The 20,178-nt window shown below is 35.8% G+C and overlaps 2 protein-coding genes and 1 pseudogene across 2 annotated transcripts in view; 2 read left to right on the forward strand and 1 right to left on the reverse strand.

The window, feature by feature from the left end:
- Window positions 1–295: 295 nt before the first annotated feature.
- LOC128155565 (uncharacterized) lies at window positions 296–2,457 on the reverse strand (annotated as a pseudogene).
- A 2,364-nt stretch (window positions 2,458–4,821) lies between these two features.
- LOC128156550 (uncharacterized) lies at window positions 4,822–6,535 on the forward strand. The gene is made up of 2 exons (XM_052818723.1): window positions 4,822–5,688; window positions 5,906–6,535. Exons 1-2 carry the CDS (start codon window positions 5,001–5,003, stop codon window positions 6,529–6,531), a joined length of 1,314 nt encoding a protein of 437 aa, XP_052674683.1. The 5' UTR covers window positions 4,822–5,000; the 3' UTR covers window positions 6,532–6,535.
- Window positions 6,536–18,127: 11,592 nt separating this feature from the next.
- LOC128193149 (uncharacterized) overlaps window positions 18,128–20,178 on the forward strand; it is a 68,127-nt gene continuing 66,076 nt past the window's right edge. Inside the window, exons 1-3 of the mRNA XM_052866428.1 lie at window positions 18,128–18,466; window positions 18,558–18,758; window positions 19,183–19,333. Of these exons, the coding sequence (XP_052722388.1) occupies window positions 18,173–18,466; window positions 18,558–18,758; window positions 19,183–19,333 (646 nt within the window). The 5' untranslated portion in view covers window positions 18,128–18,172. The remainder of the gene's footprint in view (window positions 18,467–18,557; window positions 18,759–19,182; window positions 19,334–20,178) is intronic.

Consider the following 20,178-nt stretch of genomic DNA (forward strand, 5'->3'; position numbering starts at 1 on the left):
GAAATGTAGAATCAGATCAGACAACTAAGATAAACCTATAAAAAATATAATGCATCCCTAAAAAAATGCACCAGGGATGTATATATATATACATTTTCTAAAAGCATCTACCAATAAGACCACACACTTTACATACAGAGAATAATCTACTACAACATGAATTTAGTCAGTAACTGAACACCAGACATTAAATTCTGCAGGAAGATACTATACAAGATAACTTATGTCACAGAATATCCTACAACATGAATGTGGCTGGTAACTTAATTCCAGACCGTCCATTCTGCAGGGACTATTAAGTTGATGGCTTCATCTTGTATAGGCGGCGACCATTCCTTACTGTTTCACGCAACAGGTACTGTATATTTACTTCCAGTCTGGACGCAACTTGAGAGACATCTCCTATGAACGCAGGGGTGTTTATATCTCCTCCACCGGGTTTCGGTGAATCAGTCTCCAGGAGAACACGATTCATAGGGACTGTTCTTAGGCCGGAAATCTGGTCCGAACTGAAACTTTCCACAACACCTGTAAAGCCGAAGTACACGTTAGAGAAATGGTCCATCCACAGCTTAACAAGTTCCGGATCTCCCGTGAAACAATGAAGATGAATAAGTTGGTCCGGATCACACATATCCTCTGAAATATATGTATACATCGGGAGTGAACATCCATTCCAATCCAATCTGAAGATATTCCACGCAGATGGAGCACCAAAACTTTGTCCTTGCGAATAATGGTAAGCACCTGCCGGAAAGCTTCTTCTTGGCGTCTCCAGAGTTTGACGGGAACAGTACGGTCAAGACCAACTTCTCCAAGTGCAACGACGTACGGGGAACACAGCAGATCTTTCATATGGAGCAAAGTTCTAGAAGTCAAATCCTGGAAGTGTTTAGAATGCACACCCACAGCAACTCCCCAGGGACTAACTGAAACTGTCTCTGGATGGGAAGCGGGTTCACTATACACAATCACACCGCCGGTGACCTTCACATCCAGTCGAGGACGGCCAATTCTTGATTTGGTATGTCTAAGTACATCCTCTACCGACTTTCCAGACGACCTTCTCCATATGCGATTACACGTGCGGTCAAGGTGAAAATGGCTATCGAATGCTTCATGTTGTATAGATTCACTGGCATCTCTGTCATATGGCACATAATCACAGACTGTTTCTGTCGAAGAGTTTACATCAGAGCCATAACTCGCATCTATACAAATGAGCTTTTCTTCCGTAGATGAATCCACGGTTGACACCTGTATCCGCGCACCTTTCACATCAGACACCGAATGACTGTCACCTGTAACACGCCCATGCACGCGGAATTGTTCACGCTGCTCAGGTTGCAAAGCTGACATCAGTACTACTAAACATCTCCAGTGAATTAATACAGCCGGTGAGTTAACTGGAGCCACAGTAAAACCTTCTGAAGGTTCTTCCCAGTTCTGATGGTCACATAATCTCCTAATACACGCGACTGTATCCGGATGAAGAGTAGTTTCCTGAGGAATCTGATGTGTCTGGTTGACGTAATCTACTGCTGTGAACACACTAGCATCATGTCCAACAACGATCCTAACCAAAGACTCCAGCGCTGTGAACTGTAGTTTGCATAACTGCGACTCCTCCATAGAGCGAATTGGTTTCACATCACTGAATATCCTAGGAAGGTGGGACTGCTGAACATGACGCTTGATCTTGCTATTCTTAACATTGCAGCCAGGAAATGGGCACCACTGAAAGTTCACACAAGCACGCTTGTCAGCAGTCTCGGAATAGTCATTCTGCTGAACATGTCGCAGGGGTAATCTTCGCTTCTTTGATCAAACTGAATGTGAAGACTCCTTACTCCCAACACACTCGTCCTCCCCTGTAAGAACTTCTTTCACTAAAGGCGTTGGCTCCATCGGTACATGAGTTGCGGGTGACCCTGCTACTACATGATCAATGGAGACGGGACAGTCGGTGTTAGCAATCTCCATCACAGACTCCTCGGTGTAAGAAAGCGGACCTTCTACTGCATTTTAACGCACAACATCCAGGTTGGGATTGTTTCGGAGACGAATATCCACACACATACCGGATGGTGACGATGAAGCAGGTGTAGCAGTAGAACGTGCTCTTCTTTTTGGATTGGAGCTTCGGATAAGTGATGGAAGATTGTCGCCAACCCATCTTTCAGTGCACAGAATGGTACGCGCTTCATTCCTAATCTTCTTAATCCAGCGAACGTCATATTTATCTCGTGCTAAGCTGTATTGATCCAGGATAGCATCACATATATCACTGTGAGAAGTTCCATCACTCAGGAGGGCAAAGTCGTAAACGAGACGAGTAGGCTCAATAAGTCTTCTTGAGGAGGTGCTTCTTCTCACATAGTTAAGGTAATGCTCTCCTCTCTCCTGGAGTAGAGATGAATAATTCGGAGCTGGTTGATATCTCCTGTAGTGTGGCATAGTAGATATATACTAAATAATGAACTAGAGACAAATGTAGAAAAATGATAATGAATGAACAATAAGAACAGGACCCCCCTAAATGAATGAGTAATACATATGAAATATATTGAAATGAATGATAGGAGACATGACCCTGGTCTTAAAGGTTTGTCCTTTGATCCTTAACATCATCAGCTGTTGAAAGAAATAATAGCATACAACAATAAAAACAACACATGATACTGAAACTCTATCAGTGTACATACTATTTAACTCTAAAGATACATAATTAATTATCATGACATATAGAATCAAAAAACACTGAATGTTTGTAAATCCCTAATTATATTGTATTTTTCACAAACAAGTTGCTAGCGGTTGTATCCTAGTATTACCTCCCTGTCCGTGTAATATAGAAAACGGAGCACACTGTATGAATAATATAATACATCCGGCACATAAATGATCATACTACACTTAGATATCATGGTCACTTGAGTTGCGGTACTTGTATCAATAATCGCTACAACAAAGAACACCATCATATCTTAACTTTTAAAGACGATCTTAATTTCTATAAATGGTCTTGTATTGGACAGGGTAAGTATTTTCATTATGCATCTGGATGACCAGGTGAAAACAGATCAGGCTCAAGAGCCTTCATTCTTCTAACGATTGTCTTCATGTCTGTCCTCAGAGATCCAATGTGGTTCTTCATCGTGGACAGACTCTGTAGGACGTCATTGTAATGGTGTAGATTGTCTGTGGCTCCACTCTGTGCTGTTTTAGTGGCTTCTTCTCCATCAGACATCTCTTTTCTCTTTCCATCATACCGATCTGTGTCAAGGTCACCTGGATTCCATTGATGCAGTGATGACTCATGGGTTACATTGGGTGGGTCTTGTACCTGTTGCAGAAGTGGTGCATTCTGATGCGACTGTGTCTGTTGCAGGGTCTCGTGGTTTGACTCATACACATCATACATAATTGTGACATGTTATGTTCTGAATGTGCATGAGTTCTGTGACTGGCAATAGGAAAGTCATGCACAGAACTCTTGACATTGGATGGTTCAAAACCTCTTGATGCCGTAGCTGTGACATTACTTGTGCCAAGTGCTGAAGATCCATAATTCTGAACAGAACCCTGGACATTCGAAATTGAACCGTCTATTGCCTGGACTGTTTCAGAATTAGGGAATGACTCTGCAACTGCTGACATCCCTTCAACATTACACGGTATGGATTCAGTCTCAGCTTTAGGTTCAATGCTGACTACAGCTGTAGGTGGTAAACTACCATCCTGTAGTTGAGCAACATTGACCTGATGCTGTAACCCATACCGTATCTGGCTAGATGCACCATCTTGTGTTGGTTGTTGTGCCATTGGTTGTGCTGGGGCAACACCATACTGGGGCATCATGTGTGGAGGATACTGCAATGGTGGACCGCATGGTGGACAATTCATACCATAACTCATCATTGGGTATGAATAACAGGGATACTGAGGTATCATCCCCCATAGGAGTTTGGTATGGATCTGCATATGATACAGCGTATGTAACAGGAACACTATTGTATGGTGGGAGAAACCTGGCGGAACCCCACATGGCAACATGCCTGTCTGCTGGATAGCATGACCATTTGACATGATGGGACCTACTAATGGATATGCACTATGTGCACACTCACCCCCTCACTAATAGTTTTACTGATTACTGAAGTTTGTTCCATATTGATTGTAGTTACACTGTACATTTACAAATGTATTTAAACTAAGCATTTGATGTTAAATTGCTTCATGATTGCTAAACTGCTTGTGACAGCGGCAAAAATTATACTCTAATTCAAATGCTTGAACTCATGACGACAAAAGAATAACCCAAACTTTAATTCAAAAAGCTTAAATTATTCAAACTCCCCAAAAAACTTAATTGTTTCAGACAGTAAACTTGTTCGAGAGAAAAAATAAAAAAATAAACCTTATTGTTTTGAAAAATTTCTCAGAAGTTCAAAAACTAATAATAATAAATGTTGAAAAAATATCAACAGAACACTGAGTGTAAATTGTAAATATTTTTTTATGACTTCTTAAAAAAAATGCAAACTAATACCAAATATATATATATATATATATATATATATATATATATATATATATATATATATATATATATATATATATATATATGTTTACCAGAAGTTAATTGAATGAAGTTATTAATTTAAATTTATAGAATTAATTAGTACCCTGGCCTACCCACTAATTGCTTAATTAATTTAATTGCTAACAGATAAGCAGTGACTAAATTAACACTACAGAAAAAACTTTAAAAGTTATTCCAAAAATACTACAAGTTCCTACAACTGATAGAACACATTGTTATACCCCTGTAAAACAGTTACTATATAACTCTATACGAAAAAAAGTCCAGCATTTTGACTGTTGGACTGGAACTGTTAGATTGGAACTGTTAAAATCGACTGTTAAAAAAGACTGTTGACTGGTGACGTCACATTCCGCGAAAACGAGTTATCTTTCCTGTCGTTTGGTATACAAACATGGCTGCCGCTGCTCGGTTTGGCGAAGCTTCAGAAGAGGAAATAAGATCAATTTTGGAAAGTAGAGACAGTAAGAATACCAAAAATGTTGTAAAAACTGCAGAAAATATACTGAATGATTATCTATCAACGCTTGACCTGTCCCTACATCTTTTAAAAGATAAATCATGTGAAGAAATCGTGGAAGTTCTCAGGAAGTTTTATTGCGCTGCGAGGAAGAAAGACGGCTCCATGTATGCAAAAAAGTCGATGATTTCCATAAGGTATGGATTACAGAAATCGTTCGAAAAATCGCACGAAGTTGACATCATTAACGACGCTAGATTTAAACCAGCAAACGACGTTTTCTTCGCCGCCATGGTCCAAATAAAGAAGGAGGGTGTTGGAGAGGTGCAGCATAAGGAAGTAATAAGCGAACAAGACCTGGAAATTTTGTACAAAAACGGTGTGTTTAGTTGTGACAGTCCTAAGTCCCTTCAACAGAAAGTTTTCTTTGAAATAATGTTGTACTTTTGCAACCGAGGAAGAGAAAATCTTCGTGGAATGAAAAAGAGTGACTATGTAATCCGGAAGGACCATGACAGCAGGAGGTATGTCGCATGCACCACTGCAAAGCTAACAAAGAATCATAGAGGTCTGAATTGTAATGATGATGACCAGGATGGAGGAAGGATGTATGAGCAACCCGGTGAGTGCATATAAGCCCTTAATTGTCTATTCATATTTGCTAAGAATTCATGTCAAGTTTATATATAACAAAATAAATGTGTGCATAATTAAAACTTTTTTTTCTATTTAATTTATCCTAAAATGTATTACACACATATATATTTAGATGATATATATACAAAATGACAATGCAAATACATGTATTAAAAATTGTGATTCTGTTTAATATTTTGTAGGAAATTCCAATTGTCCAGTTATGAGTTTTGAGAAGTATATCGCCAAGCTAAATGCAGACTGCGACTCTCTATGGCAACGTCCAAAGACAAGCATTGATGATCATTCACCTGTTTGGTATGACAATATGGTTGTTGGAAAGAATGTCTTAGGAAGTATGATGCAGAGGATTAGCAAAGATGCAGGACTTACATGTGTGTATACTAATCATTGCATACGAGCCACCTGCATAACCATGCTGGATGAATGTGGCTACGAGTCTCGACACATTATTGGTATTTCTAAACATAAATCAGAAAGCAGCTTAAAACATTATTCCTCCAAATTAAGCAATTCCAAAAAACGCAATATGTCAGATGCCTTAACAACAAAATTATCCGTATGCAAGTCCGCGCCAATTCAACATACACCCCTTCAACAAATTGAGAACAATTTAATGCCAGATTTAGCCTCAAATGTGCAAGAACTCCAGGACATTGTCGATGTTGATGACAGAGATTTAGCTGCCATTCTTGACAACCCCATGTTTGGAAATCTTCATGAAACTGGAATCAGCATTCCTAATGTTAAAACAGCTAAATCTGTTTTTTCTTTCCATGGCTGCAACATTACAATACACAATAACTAAATTGTATGCATAACTTGCTGTATGTATGAAAAATGTGCCTGTAGGAATCTTTTGGGTGTTTGATGTTACATGTATTTAATTTTATTTAAGTTTGCTGTTGAAGTTATTTGTTTACAAAATGTTAGCTACAAATGTTTTTAATGTACTCAATTTTTTTAAAACTTGTGCAATTTTTTAAAATGTCTGTGATCATAATTTAATTTCATGTACATTTTTTGTAGTTTTATTTTAAAGTTGTTAACTAATGTTTAACTGTTTATTAATTCTGCTTTTACTTCAAGCTTATAAAGACATTTTAAATATCTTCACACATTGCAAATGTGATAATTTTAATCAGATATACTGTGATATTTTTTTTTATAATAATTTACCTGATTATTCAACAATTGAACTATTATTTATTCATTATATGTTCCATATAAGTGTTCAAATAAAATCTTGTTAATATTAGTGAGATGAGTGTTTCTTTTTATTAAATATGTATAATGATAAATTAGTTATAACATACTGATATAACTAAACCGTTGTTAATTGTGTCTCAGGTAACAGTTGAACAATTTATTCTTTGCTCCATATCAAGTGTTTAAGTAAAATCCTGTTAAATTTTAATGAGATCAGTGATTTTTTAATTAAAATAGGAGGGGTATAACAAAACAGTTGTTGACAACTGTATAATATGTACTGGATATTGTAAACACCAAAATATTTTCAAACAGCAAGACAAATTTAATTATTGTTTACCTTATACAAAGTATCTAAATATTGCTGTAACTAAAAATAACTTAAAACAAAATGTCTAGGAAAGCTTAGAATGATTAACTGTTATGCTTATCTACTATTTTAACAATTGTAAACAAACAAAACGATTTTCAGAAAATGCTTAATTGAAAACGAAAGTAGTTGTTACGTCACAGGAAATAAGATATCTACGCGCAAAAATGTCACTGTCGAATTGGCGCCAAAAATCACGTGGAAGTAATGGCGACCGACCAGACGACAAGAACACGTAAACAAATGTCAAAATACCAAAAAATTATCTTATACAATATACTAACACAAAATCACCCCAACGCTATGATAAACGCTAGAAAGTGACAATAAACTGGCAAAATATGAAAAAATACAAGGATAAATACGAAATATTTTCACTTGTGCAGACGTTATCGCCAACGTGTTTACAGAAACACGAGTGACATAGTCTACAGTACAGTATAGCAAAAATACGACAGAATATCGCACAACACGTCTATTGAGACGATAATGTGCGTGACATACAATATAAACTCAAAAAATAGTAATCAACAGTAATATCGGAGTTATCGCACATACACGTTTGTAAAGAACAAACGCTCAACACGACATTTCCAACACTCGCTCAATATTAGGACTATCGTTATACACGTTTGTATAATACACACGCTCAATACGAAACTTCCAACATATGAACAAGTAATGTACCATTCATTGCCTCAAATATTGCAAAAATATAAATCTACACATGTACCTGTAACGCGAAATGTCGGGTAGGGTATCCTACCGGCGACGCCAATTGTCGTGACACCGATATTATGTATTACACATTACATGTACATAAGGCAATAAGCCTTACCTTATGACGAACAAACAATGGACATGGACATGGACATAGACATCAGACAATACTATATAGGTGTTTACGGGTAGGCGGGCGGAACTGAACTGACTACTCTGGAGCTCCAGGTATTGGGCTGGGCAGTGGACCAGGGTCAGAGGTCATTTACATATTTAACAATATGTATTAACATAACAATGTACATTTTACTACAAAAGGTATATATATATATATATATATATATATATATATATATATATATATATATATATATATATATATTTTTTTTTTTTTAAAAGATTGAATAAATTAACTTAGTTATTGGCAAACGTTTTTAGTATGATGTTACGGTCTAAAAGGATGTCAAAATCCCCATATGCCAGGCCAGCACGTGCACCGGCCGCCGCCAGAAAAGCAGTGTCAGTCATAAATAGCGACCGCCAGAAACCTGATGATGCTGACCCCCAGGCCGTAGCAAAGGCAACGGAATCATTGAATTTAGAGACCCATTCTGATGGCAGTGGTCCAGCGTTACATCAACCACTCATACTTGGACCCTCATCGTCAATGGCAGCCCATTCATCAGGTACTATCAACGCTATTGACAATTGTACCGATGCTTTATGTAACGGCATGCAAATGTTCAACACGCCAAATTCATTATGTAGGATAACAAATGCATTGGGTACCCACGTAACTCAGATTGTTAGACAATCTATTTACAACAATAAATTTGTCCACATGCATAAAATGTTACCCCTCAAACCTCATGACGAACCCCAACAATAATTAGCTTTTGTCAATGGTGAATTGGTTATCCAGCCAAAACACAAAGAAATCAAAATTGCTTCTGTTGAAACCTTGACAAATGCATTTCTCGTGTTCAGCAGCATTTATCTGACCAAGTTCCCTGAACACACCCAAGCTATCCTCAAATATATGAACACCATTCGCACCGCTGCCCAACGTTCGCCTAATTTGAACTGGTTAAATTATGACATACAGTTCCGATTAAAACGCTCTCGAAATCACACGGTAGATTGGGGTTCTATCGATGCTGAGCTTTGGCTTCTTTACGTAGCGCAAGGTTCTTTCCTCACAAGCCCGCAAATGACAAATTTTTCGAATAAATCGGGCAAATGCTTTGAATTTAATTACAAAGGTTCGTGCGGCCGACCTTACTGTAATTATCACCACGTGTGTCTAAAATGCAACAACAACCACCCTTCTGTTTACTGCAGGGTTAACAACAACCAACCCATTCGCCAAGAGAGAGGGAAATCCCCCGCAGTCAACCATATGCGACAATTCCCTTATAGAGGTCAAGGCCGTGGGCAGTCAACAAGCAACGCAAGACTTATGGGACATGGCTCAAACCCCGGTCAAACTTAATGTCTTAAAATCAATGCTTACTAATTATCCAGATCAACATACAGCTCATGAATTACTAAACGGGTTTGAATACGGTTTCAACATTCATTATTCTGGTACACGAGAATTTCACGTTTCAAAAAACATGAAATCTGCTGAAACTCACGCTGATGAGCTTCATTTGAAAATCTATCAAGAAATTTCACAGGGGAAAATAGCTGGTCCATTTTACACTAGACCTTTGTCTAATATTAGATGTAGCCCTATTGGTCTAGTTCCTAAAAAACAAGGGGGTGGCGCATGATTTGTAATTTGTCAGCACCACAGGGCAACAGTGTTAACGATTTTATAGACCCCAGTCTCTGTTCAGTACATTATACATCATTTGATTCTACTATTAGTATGGTTCAAAAACTTGGTCCTGGGGCTTTATTAGGCAAAAAAGACATAACGAGTGCTTTCAGACTACTTCCGATTCGACCTGAAGATTTTTCATTGCTCTGCTTTTATTTTGACAATAAGTATTATATTGATAAATGTTTACCTTTCGGTTGCTCTATTGCGTGTGCCACTTTCGAAAAATTTTCAACAGCTTTGCACTGGATAGTGGAAAACCAATCCACACACAACACATTAGACCATTACCTGGATGATTTTTTGTTCGCTGGCCCAGCTAATACTTGTATATGTCAAAACCTTATGGGATCATTTGATACAATTTGTAAAGAACTTGGGGTCCCGCTCTCAGAGGAAAAAACAGAAGGTCCCTCTACATACATTACATTTCTTGGTCTAGGTATCAATACTATTAACCAAACCATATTTATTCCAAAGGACAAGGTGGATACCCTTAAATCAATGATACATAATGTATAAACGCGACGGAGGTTACACTAAAAGTAATGCAATCATTAGTGGGGTCACTAGCATTTGTTACGAAGGCAATACATGCAGGTAGGGCGTTTTGTAGACGATTTTACGACAGTCTTTCGCAGGGATACAAAAAACATCACTACATTACAATATCCAAAGCTCTACGAGACGATATGGAGGTCTGGTTAAAATTCCTTTCCGAATTTAATGGTACCACACTATTTCCCGATATGCACTGGTCAAATGGGGACACATTGCACATATCATCTGACAGCTCTGGCTCTTTTGGGTGTGGGGTAATTTTCGGTTCACATTGGGCTTATCTTCAATGGCCATTAGACTGGTCATCCGAAGATCGTAGAGACTTGACCTTCTTGGAGTTAGTGCCAGTAGCGCTGGCAATTCAAATTTGGGGTAGCAAATTGCAGTCTAAGAAAATTATAATGCACTTTGATAACATCGCAGTAGTTCAGATAATTAATCAAAAAACATCAAAGTCATCAAGAGTTATGTCCCTTCTTAGACCTCTATTGCTTCAGCTCCTCAGGTTCAACATTCAAATTAGGTGTGTGCACATACCAGGTCCTTCAAATACTATAGCTGATGCTATATCTCGTTTTCAGTGGCAAAAGTTCAGAAATCTGGCCCCATATGCGGATTACTATCCATGCCAAATTCCATCTGAATTTTGAAACCATTTGAAAAGGAAGTAGAAAAACTACTGGACGCATCAGTTGCTCCAAACACTCAAACTGTTTATCAGAAGGGTATTGACTTATTCATGCAATTTAGAGGGCTGTATAACATCCAGGACATTTGGCCTCCATCTGTTGACCGAATTATCAACTTTATAGCATTTTAATCACCTAAAAGTATATCATATTCAACTGCCAAAACTTACTTAGCGGGCATTAGTTTTAGCTTGAAGTTAAGCAATCTTCCTGATCTATGTCAATTTTTTTATTGTAAAAAAACTACTACTCGGTTTTAAGCAACTCAAACATAAAAGGGATACTAGAAGTCCAATAACTTTCCCACTGTTAAAAAAAATCGTTGCTTCTTTACATGTTTGTAGTAATTATTACGAACAGATCCTTTTTTCCACTGCGTATACACTTGCATACTTTGCCTTACTAAGGGTAGGTGATATAACCAGTACGCGTGGGAATTCCTGCAATTCAGCACTGTCTTTGCACAACGTATCCATATCAACGTCATGCATCACCATTATATTAGATAAAACTAAAACAGACCAAATAGGGAAGGGTATAACAATTCAAATTAACTCGACAAACGAAAATAAAATGCTTTTTGACAATCTGCGAGCATTTTTGAAACAACGTCCAACGAGCGCCGATACATTGCAATTTTTGTGCCATATTGATGGTTCACCCTTAACTTACTATCAATTTAACCAAGTTTTAAAAAAATCACTGTCATTTTTGAGGCTTGATGTTACAACATTTAAGTCCCATTCATATAGAATAGGCGCAGCCACATATTTATACATGCAAGGGGCGCCAGAGCAGGAAATTAAAGCTAAGGGTCGGTGGCATTCTAATGCTTTTCAATCATATATACGTCCTAATACAGTAGTATTGTAATATCAAAGTCTTTACTAAAGATAAATAAGTTTACAGGCTCTTCACACATCTGGATAGTAGGATCTTCAATCATAAGGAGGGCCCAGGATTACTGCAATCAGTCAGCAATTGGTTCAAATTTGTCTCTGGAATCCTTAAATATCACTGTGAATTGGTCAGGAAGGGGCGGACTAAAATAGGAAGTACTTGAAGATCATATCTCACTACTGCTTCAGGAGCATGGCACCCCACCTCGTGTATTGATCATTCACTGCGGTGGTAACAGTATTGGGCTTGTGTCACTTAAAAAACTTCAATTACAAATGAAATCACTCATGGGTTCTTTACATCAAAACATGTCAAACACTTTGCTGGTATGGTCAAACATACTTCCCCGAAAATATTGGCTGCACATGATATCAAGGTTAACAGCAGAGTAGGCCAGAATACGAATAAATAGCTCCTTGGGGTCATTTGTTGTAAAAAGCTCAACGGGGCAGTAATACGTCATCCAGATATTAATATCAACCAGCCGAAGTTATTCCAAGAATATGTTCATTTATCGAAACTTGGTAATTTTATATTTACAAATACCATAAAAACTGCCCTCGTTAAGTTCCTGACAACAAAACAAAATGTCTACCCGTGCATTTAATTCGGCGGTATCTGTTTATGGTTGTCCAAAACTTTGTTTAATTTGAACAAACCTACTGCCGCCTATCAACCCGTTTCAACATCTCTATCCATTCCCTATTAATATCGCAACTCCCAATTGGATGCACGTGTATTGGAGACATTGTGCATCCCCATAATGTGTTGGTTTACTAATTCAAAACCTTATTGCTATTCGTCATGATTGAAAATGACTTGAAGTGTTTGTGTCGTTGTTACTTATCTTGAAGTATTGATTCAGAATTGAATTGATTTGTTAATATTGTTTATTGCGTTGCATTAAAAGTCATTATGTCTTGTTCGCCAAATCGCCGCCTTTTGATTGGCGGATGGATTGCGGTACCCGTGTCTCGCGTCCCGCAATCCACTTTGCAGAATTTTGCAACAAGCCATCGCTGGAAACTTCTGTTCACCGTCCAGGGTTGACAGCAATACATGGCTCCTTGTTATCATCATATAAAATGACTAAATTTCAGCGCCAAATGCCATATTGAGGATCGGCTCTTATCCATTGTAATTTTATAAAACTTATGAATCATATGTACATGTTGAAATATTGAAATCATAATAAAGCCATGACAGATACCGCCAACACTGTAGTCGTTTATTCTTTCAAGATAACAGAAAAAATAGAACAGTATAAAATGGAGGAGACGTCACAAAAGGAATGGAAAAAAGTAAAAAAAAAAAAAATAAAAAAAAGGGAAAAAAGATGGAATTATTGAGTTTCTAAAAAGTTAGAAAATGAGTAATTTACTTTTAAGGACACACGAGACGTTCCTTAATTTTATATGATTTTCCTTGTTATTTTAATTCTTATTTATTAACATTTAAACCTGTTTATTCCCTAAAATTCAGGGTACCTTACCAGGCTCTTTCGGAGCTAGAATATTTTGAATTTTCCTTAAAATAGCATGCAAAATGCATTTGAATGCTTACCAATAAAACCATACTATATATTTTCAGTTGAACACCATATATATAAATAAAAAAAGGAATCATGTAACATAAAAATATAATTATCAAATTACTTAGTGGAAATCTTCACATTGTGGAACGGAAAAAAACGGAAGATAAGTCGCGTCTGACCTTAAACAGAGGCTTTTACAAACATATTGAGAGGGTATTGGTTGAATCTTACATCATATATTTTATTATTATTATATTTGAAAACTATTTTTAGACATAATGCTATTCACGGTGTGTTGTAATTATAGTGGCTGCTTGCATGTTTTACTTTTAATACTTTATTAACAGTGTATGATGAATTGTTTTCATTGTGTTTGTGTGCATTGGTATAAACTCTGATTAATTTGTAATTAAAAAGAAGAATTCAACATGCAATCTGGTTCAAAATAGATTATATAAAGAAATACACATGATGCTAAAGAAGCTTAGAGCAGATGGTGTCCTTCCTAGTGCTGAACACACCTTTGCAATATTTGACGCCTTTTTCACAACCCTTTTACGTTTGGGGTGTTTGTTCCCAATAGACACTAGGCTGGTTTTTCCCGATTTACTGGGGGGTTTTCTGCTCAAATAATGAATCCAACACTAGTATTTTATTTTATTTTTGAATGAAATCATTTTAAAAAACATAAATTATTTAATTATGACACATTGTTGCATTATCAGGCTGTATAATTTTTGGAATACGGAATAATTAATATCAACCACTTTATAATTAGCATACACAGTGCTTTTGGACTAATACTATATGATATATATATATATATATATATTATAATATAGATTCAATTAAAAAAATGCATGCTGCGGGGTGAGAAATGCGTGTCAAATTGTTCATTGTATGACTTAACAATTTATCACAACTTCTGCATTCAATTCTTACTCGTTAGGGCTTCCATATAAATTCTGCAGAATTGCATGTCATCTTTTGCGCTTCGTCATTGGACTAAACATTTTCAAAGTGAAAGAAGATTGCAAATGGCTATCAAAAAGTCGCATGCATGTGATGGGCCGTTTGATTTGTGTTTTTAACGTAAGTTCAGTGGATGTTTATACTATAAGTAGTCGAAAAATGTCTTCCTAAACGACCCATGGTGTATATATTACCCCATTATAGTGAAACACAGTCACAAATGCGAATCTTTTACAGTTTTATGTGCAATGCAGACTGTAAATATTTACCACATGTGAAGACATTTTTGCACTTCTTTTATTCGTTGGAAATTCTTCGACAGGCGGAAGTTGTGTAAAAGTTACGTGTTTTTGGGATATATTTTATTACTGAAAAGAGGAATAATTCCGCATTATAGTAATACTTCCTCTATAGGGTAACTGTGCCCAACCTGTTTAAGCGGGGTCTTTTGAGATGGTCACCAACTAAGCAAAGAAAAGTTCTTTTTTTCTGAATCCTAACCAAGTAGTTAAAGCTGAACACCGCTCGTAAATAGGCACCGTCACACAGATACTAGTATATGAACCCTTCGATTTCGTTACACCCAATTGCACACCAGGGCTCGTTTCATAAAGGTATCAGGAGAAAACGTACCCAAGAGAAAACGTACCCAGGAGAAAACGTACCCAATCTCTAGGGTACGTTTTCTCCAAGAGAAAACGTACCCTATGAAAATCATAATTATACTTCTTAATAGTTTTAAATACTATTTTGCATAATAAATATACAGAAATGTAAGAGTTTTATAGATATATGAATTTAATACTTTATAATTTTAAAGGGGTTGGACATATTAAATAATTTTCAAATGCTACTTTAATGCATATTTCAATGCATAGATGTATAGAAATATATTCATTTTATGAATAATATCTTTATAATAATTGTAGCAACTTTTATTTTAGTACGAATTTAATAATGACCTGTCATAAAGTGTTATCTGACTTCTTCTTCTAATTATCCATTTATCGGTTGCCTTACCGATTTGAGTTTCTCCATGCGAGATCCCCTGATTTTAATTATAGTGATAATCAATTTAATACCTGAGCAGCATGTCAGTGGCGTTAGAAGCAAATTGACTGTTCAATGTTACATTTCGTAGTAGTTTTCATGTGAACTTGGTTTTATTAAGCAACTTTGTTTTATAGATAAATTTCAAAAAATGCAAAAAATAACGCGATATCGACTTCTTGAGATACTCATCATTTAGTTCTCCAAATGAGATTGCAATAAAAACTAATTATTTAACGGTCTCGTTTATGGTGTATTAATTGTCGACCAATTAAACTGCTCAGGCCATCTTCGTGTATGTGTATGTTACAAATTATTGTCTTAATAATTTAAGTACGTGACTATGCATTTAAAAACAACAGCAACAAATGCTACAAATGTTCATTGTATATTTTATTTTGTTTCATTTAAGAATATCCATGAAAACCATTATTTATTATTTTCATAGGGTACGTTTTCTCTTGGAGAAAACGTACCCGGGTACGTTTTCTCCTGGAGAAAACGTACCCTATAAATTGGGTACGTTTTCTCCTGGGTACGTTTTCTCCAGCATTCTTCATAAAGGGTCGTACGTCCAGACTTAGCGCTGCGCGGGTGTAAATACGGGACTAGTTCGAATATTTGCGTTTCATTAAAGAGGGCATCTTTACGTCCGACTAAAGTTAAGTCAAAATTTTGCTTCCACTCATAGGTAAGCGTAAGTTCGGACGTAAACATAAGTAAGCATACATAATGAAACGACAATTGCTTTTTATCACTATAATGCGATTTAAGTTACATGTATTGTCACATTCAGATACTGAGAAAGAAGGATTTATACTTTTAATTCTGGAATTTGATTGCCACGGGAGTTTCTTCGGAATTAATGTGCACATGGGGGTTTCTACTGAATAAATGTGCGAGAGAGAGAGAGAGAGAGAGAGAGAGAGAGAGAGAGAGAGAGAGAGAGAGAGATTCATTAAAATTGCTTCCCGAGAAAATAGCTAATATTTTTTTCGTAATTTATATGAACAGTATATTTTGATAACCTTAATGTATGTACCTGTAGATGCATTAATATTGAATGCAATTAATACTGAAAATCGAAGCCGATTAAACTCACTGATACTAATGCACAATTATAAACTGAATTCGTGATTTTCTTTTTAAAGTGAAGATATGTTATTAATACATGATTTTTAACCACAAGAATGATGACACATTAGAGTTAAGGCAAGTCTGCAATTCAAACTGATTTGATAAATACAAATTATTATGTTTAAATACTGGATACAGAAAGTGTAACTTATCATAATACATGTACATGTATAAAATACATTGTATTGCGCTAAAATACAAAACATCGCGAAATGACTGAAAAAAAAATGCATTAATTTTGTTTTATAAATGCGCAATGACAAAGAGCGACAAAGGTCAGAAAATTGGATGTAAACATCAATATGACAACTTTTAAATACACCGACCCAGTAAATTCAAAATTTTCAATATGATAAAAGTAATAAAATAACATATATTTTGGACTACCTAATTGCTTAAAATGATGCATTGATCATTCCATTAAGCACAATATACAAGTCATTTACTTCCACCAAAATAATACCGAGTAAGCCCGCTTTAAATTTAACATTATACATGTATTATACGGATAATTTATCTAAGATTTCCATGTGTATTTGACACTAAATAATACTTCTTGCGCTGGCATTCCAGAAAATCATATACACTTTTTGGTTTCCATTTTATGTTTTATCTATTTGTATAATTATGTGTCAGGCACGTAGCATCGTTTTTGAAAGTGGGGGGGGGGGGGGGGCAGACTCACCCAAAAATCTTGACAAGCAAAAAAAAAAAAAAAAAAAAAGAAGCAAAAAAAGGTAAAATTTATCATATTTTCACATGCTACATACACCTATACATAACAGAGTAATAGAAAGAAAACAATTTTATGCATGTGCAGTACTGCGTTGTCAAGGACTTATGCTAAAGCTATAGTCTAAAGTTACACCGCTTTATGAAACTGAAACTCGTGGCCGACGTGTAGTATTCCTTTCGTGGTCTTTGGAATTTATGCATTGTATTCTTATTTTATGTGCATATTTTGTTTGTAAATTATATTTTGATCAGTTTAATTGATGTTAGTATTCTCCTGGCTTGAAAGTAGTGCGCAAAACTTGATAATTTCATCGCGACCGAGTAACACGGCGAGGCAAGATGTACGTCCACACAGGTGAGACCTCTACAGCAAATACTTTAAACTGCTATTAGTAAGAGGTCTCCAGTTTATATAGGGGTTGTAGGGATAACGGCAGTGAAAGAGAAATATGGCGGAAAGTGCCTATTTACGAGCGGTGTTCAGCTTTAACACTGTTGAAACTTTTTCTAGGTCGTCAGATTTTTCTTTTCGTTGGTTTATGGTCTATTTACCTTACATACAGACATTTTTGAAAAAAAATATATAATTTGTATAAAGCTTTGAATAGTGAATTTAATACAAGAAAAGTATTATATGCATATAGGCTTATTTTGTTATTCAAACACATTTTTAAAAAGGGCATTAACTTTGCAGTAATTTTATGTCATAATATAAAGCAGAAAAACAAGTAGTCAACTGCAAGCAGAATGGATGTTATTATTGCCATACAATTTGGAATACGCCATACCTCAAACGCTTGCATGATCAAACATGATCAACCAACTGAGTTTGAAGAGTTCAATGTAGTGTTTGATACAAAGTCGAATACTCAGTTACAAACTAAGTCACATACAACACCTACAGTGGCTTTGTTTGATGACAATGGGGGCATCCTATCATACGGATTTGAAGCTGAACTTCAAAACAAAGAATTTAATAACGCAAGCAGCCATCTCCTATTCCGCGAATTTATTTGGGATCTCTTTTGTTCAAATGAAACGGTAAGTTTAATTATTATACAACATATTTTCAACCTGGAGAATTTTAGCGACAGTCGTTCTTTTTTATGTTTACAAATTACGTTTATGATAGGTTCCAAAATATCTTACTGCCGTGAACGGCAGGCAAATGAGGTCGATTGATGTTGTGACGGCTGTATTGTGCCATATGGTCAGTCATATAACGAAGGAAGCGGGTTTACATGGTTATCCGTTTACACTGAACTACGTTTTGACAATCCCAACGTGTGCATGTGAAGATTCGAGGGCATTCATGAGAGAGGCGACAGTAAAGGTAATGATAGTGTTTGATATAAATTGATTTTTACATATTGAATCAATGTATGAAAACGAAAAAAATTATATTGATGCTTGATTTTTTACATATATTTTTACATGATGTTTGTTGAAATAGCCATATGGCCATTAATTCATATTCATATGTTATTAATGTGAAAAATCAGACAGTATATATATTGCTACAGTTTTACTTATGTTGTTTATAAAAAATATGACTCAATATTATATAAACTTCCAGAAACTTATCATAATGTCTGTCTTTCCTCCCTTCCATGAAAAAAACTATAGTTCCTATGCATTCTTCGTAGCACTATGTATACAATCAGCAAGTTTTTTTATAGGCATTCAGACTTTAATGTGATTTGATTTTTCCTATTTTAAAACGCAAATTTTACTCAAAATAATATGGATTGTTTCAGGCGGGTTTTTCGTCAGGAAATATCAAAATCGTTGAAGAAGCAGCTGCTGTTTTACAATTTTGCCTCCATGACAAACAACATACAGGAGTAACAACTTTAGATGACGACACTTGTACATGTAATAGGAAGTACATTGTAGTAGAGTGTGAGGGTGAGTACGAAAAAGTACAAAAATTAACAAAAGCTCATCCATATGGTTGTATAATCAACACATGATTGGCTGAACCTATAAATTATAAAACGAGCTTAAAGAACAACTGTTTGCTAACTTACTAAAACTAAAGCTTTTCATTTACCAAAGATGGAATTTCATTATTGTACAACAATATTTTTTTAGCTGTATACGTAAACAGATGTTTCCGGTACTTGTAATTGCCATCTCATATTTTTAAGTGCTTCAATAGCATATGATATATCTTTATATTTACATCTACCAAGTATTATTTCCTGTATTTCTTGCGAAAACATATAGTTAATTCATAGCTCTATAGAAACAGCCAGGCTGAAATGTACATGCCCCGTTTATCGATTGGTCGAAATAAACAGCGGCTTAAACGTTAGAAGAAATTGACAGGTCTGAAATTGACACGCCCTGTTTATCGATTGGTCAAAACCTACAGCGACCTACAAAACATCACGGACTGCACGAAAATATTATGATGATCTCAGACTCAAAGTCTCACAGAAGACGATTTGGCTGTTTCTTTTAGCTAACGTACTTATGTACGTTAACAGTAATTTAGTGAATTTTACTTACTTTTCATAATCAATTTATTGATTTGTTAAAAGATAGATGTTAATAAAAAATTGCGGGTTTTGAAGGTAGCGATCATTGCAGAAAAAAAATCACATCACGTATTTTTTCTGCAATGTCGCTACCTTCATATCCCGAATGAATCACCAAAGAAAGCATTTTATTGTTTAAGTATTCTCAATCGCTAGCTTCAGCCATCTTCAAGTACCGAAGTAGACCTTCTTATCACTATTTCCACAATC

Source organism: Crassostrea angulata, chromosome 7, assembly GCF_025612915.1.
Source record: "Crassostrea angulata isolate pt1a10 chromosome 7, ASM2561291v2, whole genome shotgun sequence".
In the NCBI taxonomy this organism is placed as follows: Eukaryota; Metazoa; Mollusca; class Bivalvia; order Ostreida; family Ostreidae; genus Magallana; species Magallana angulata.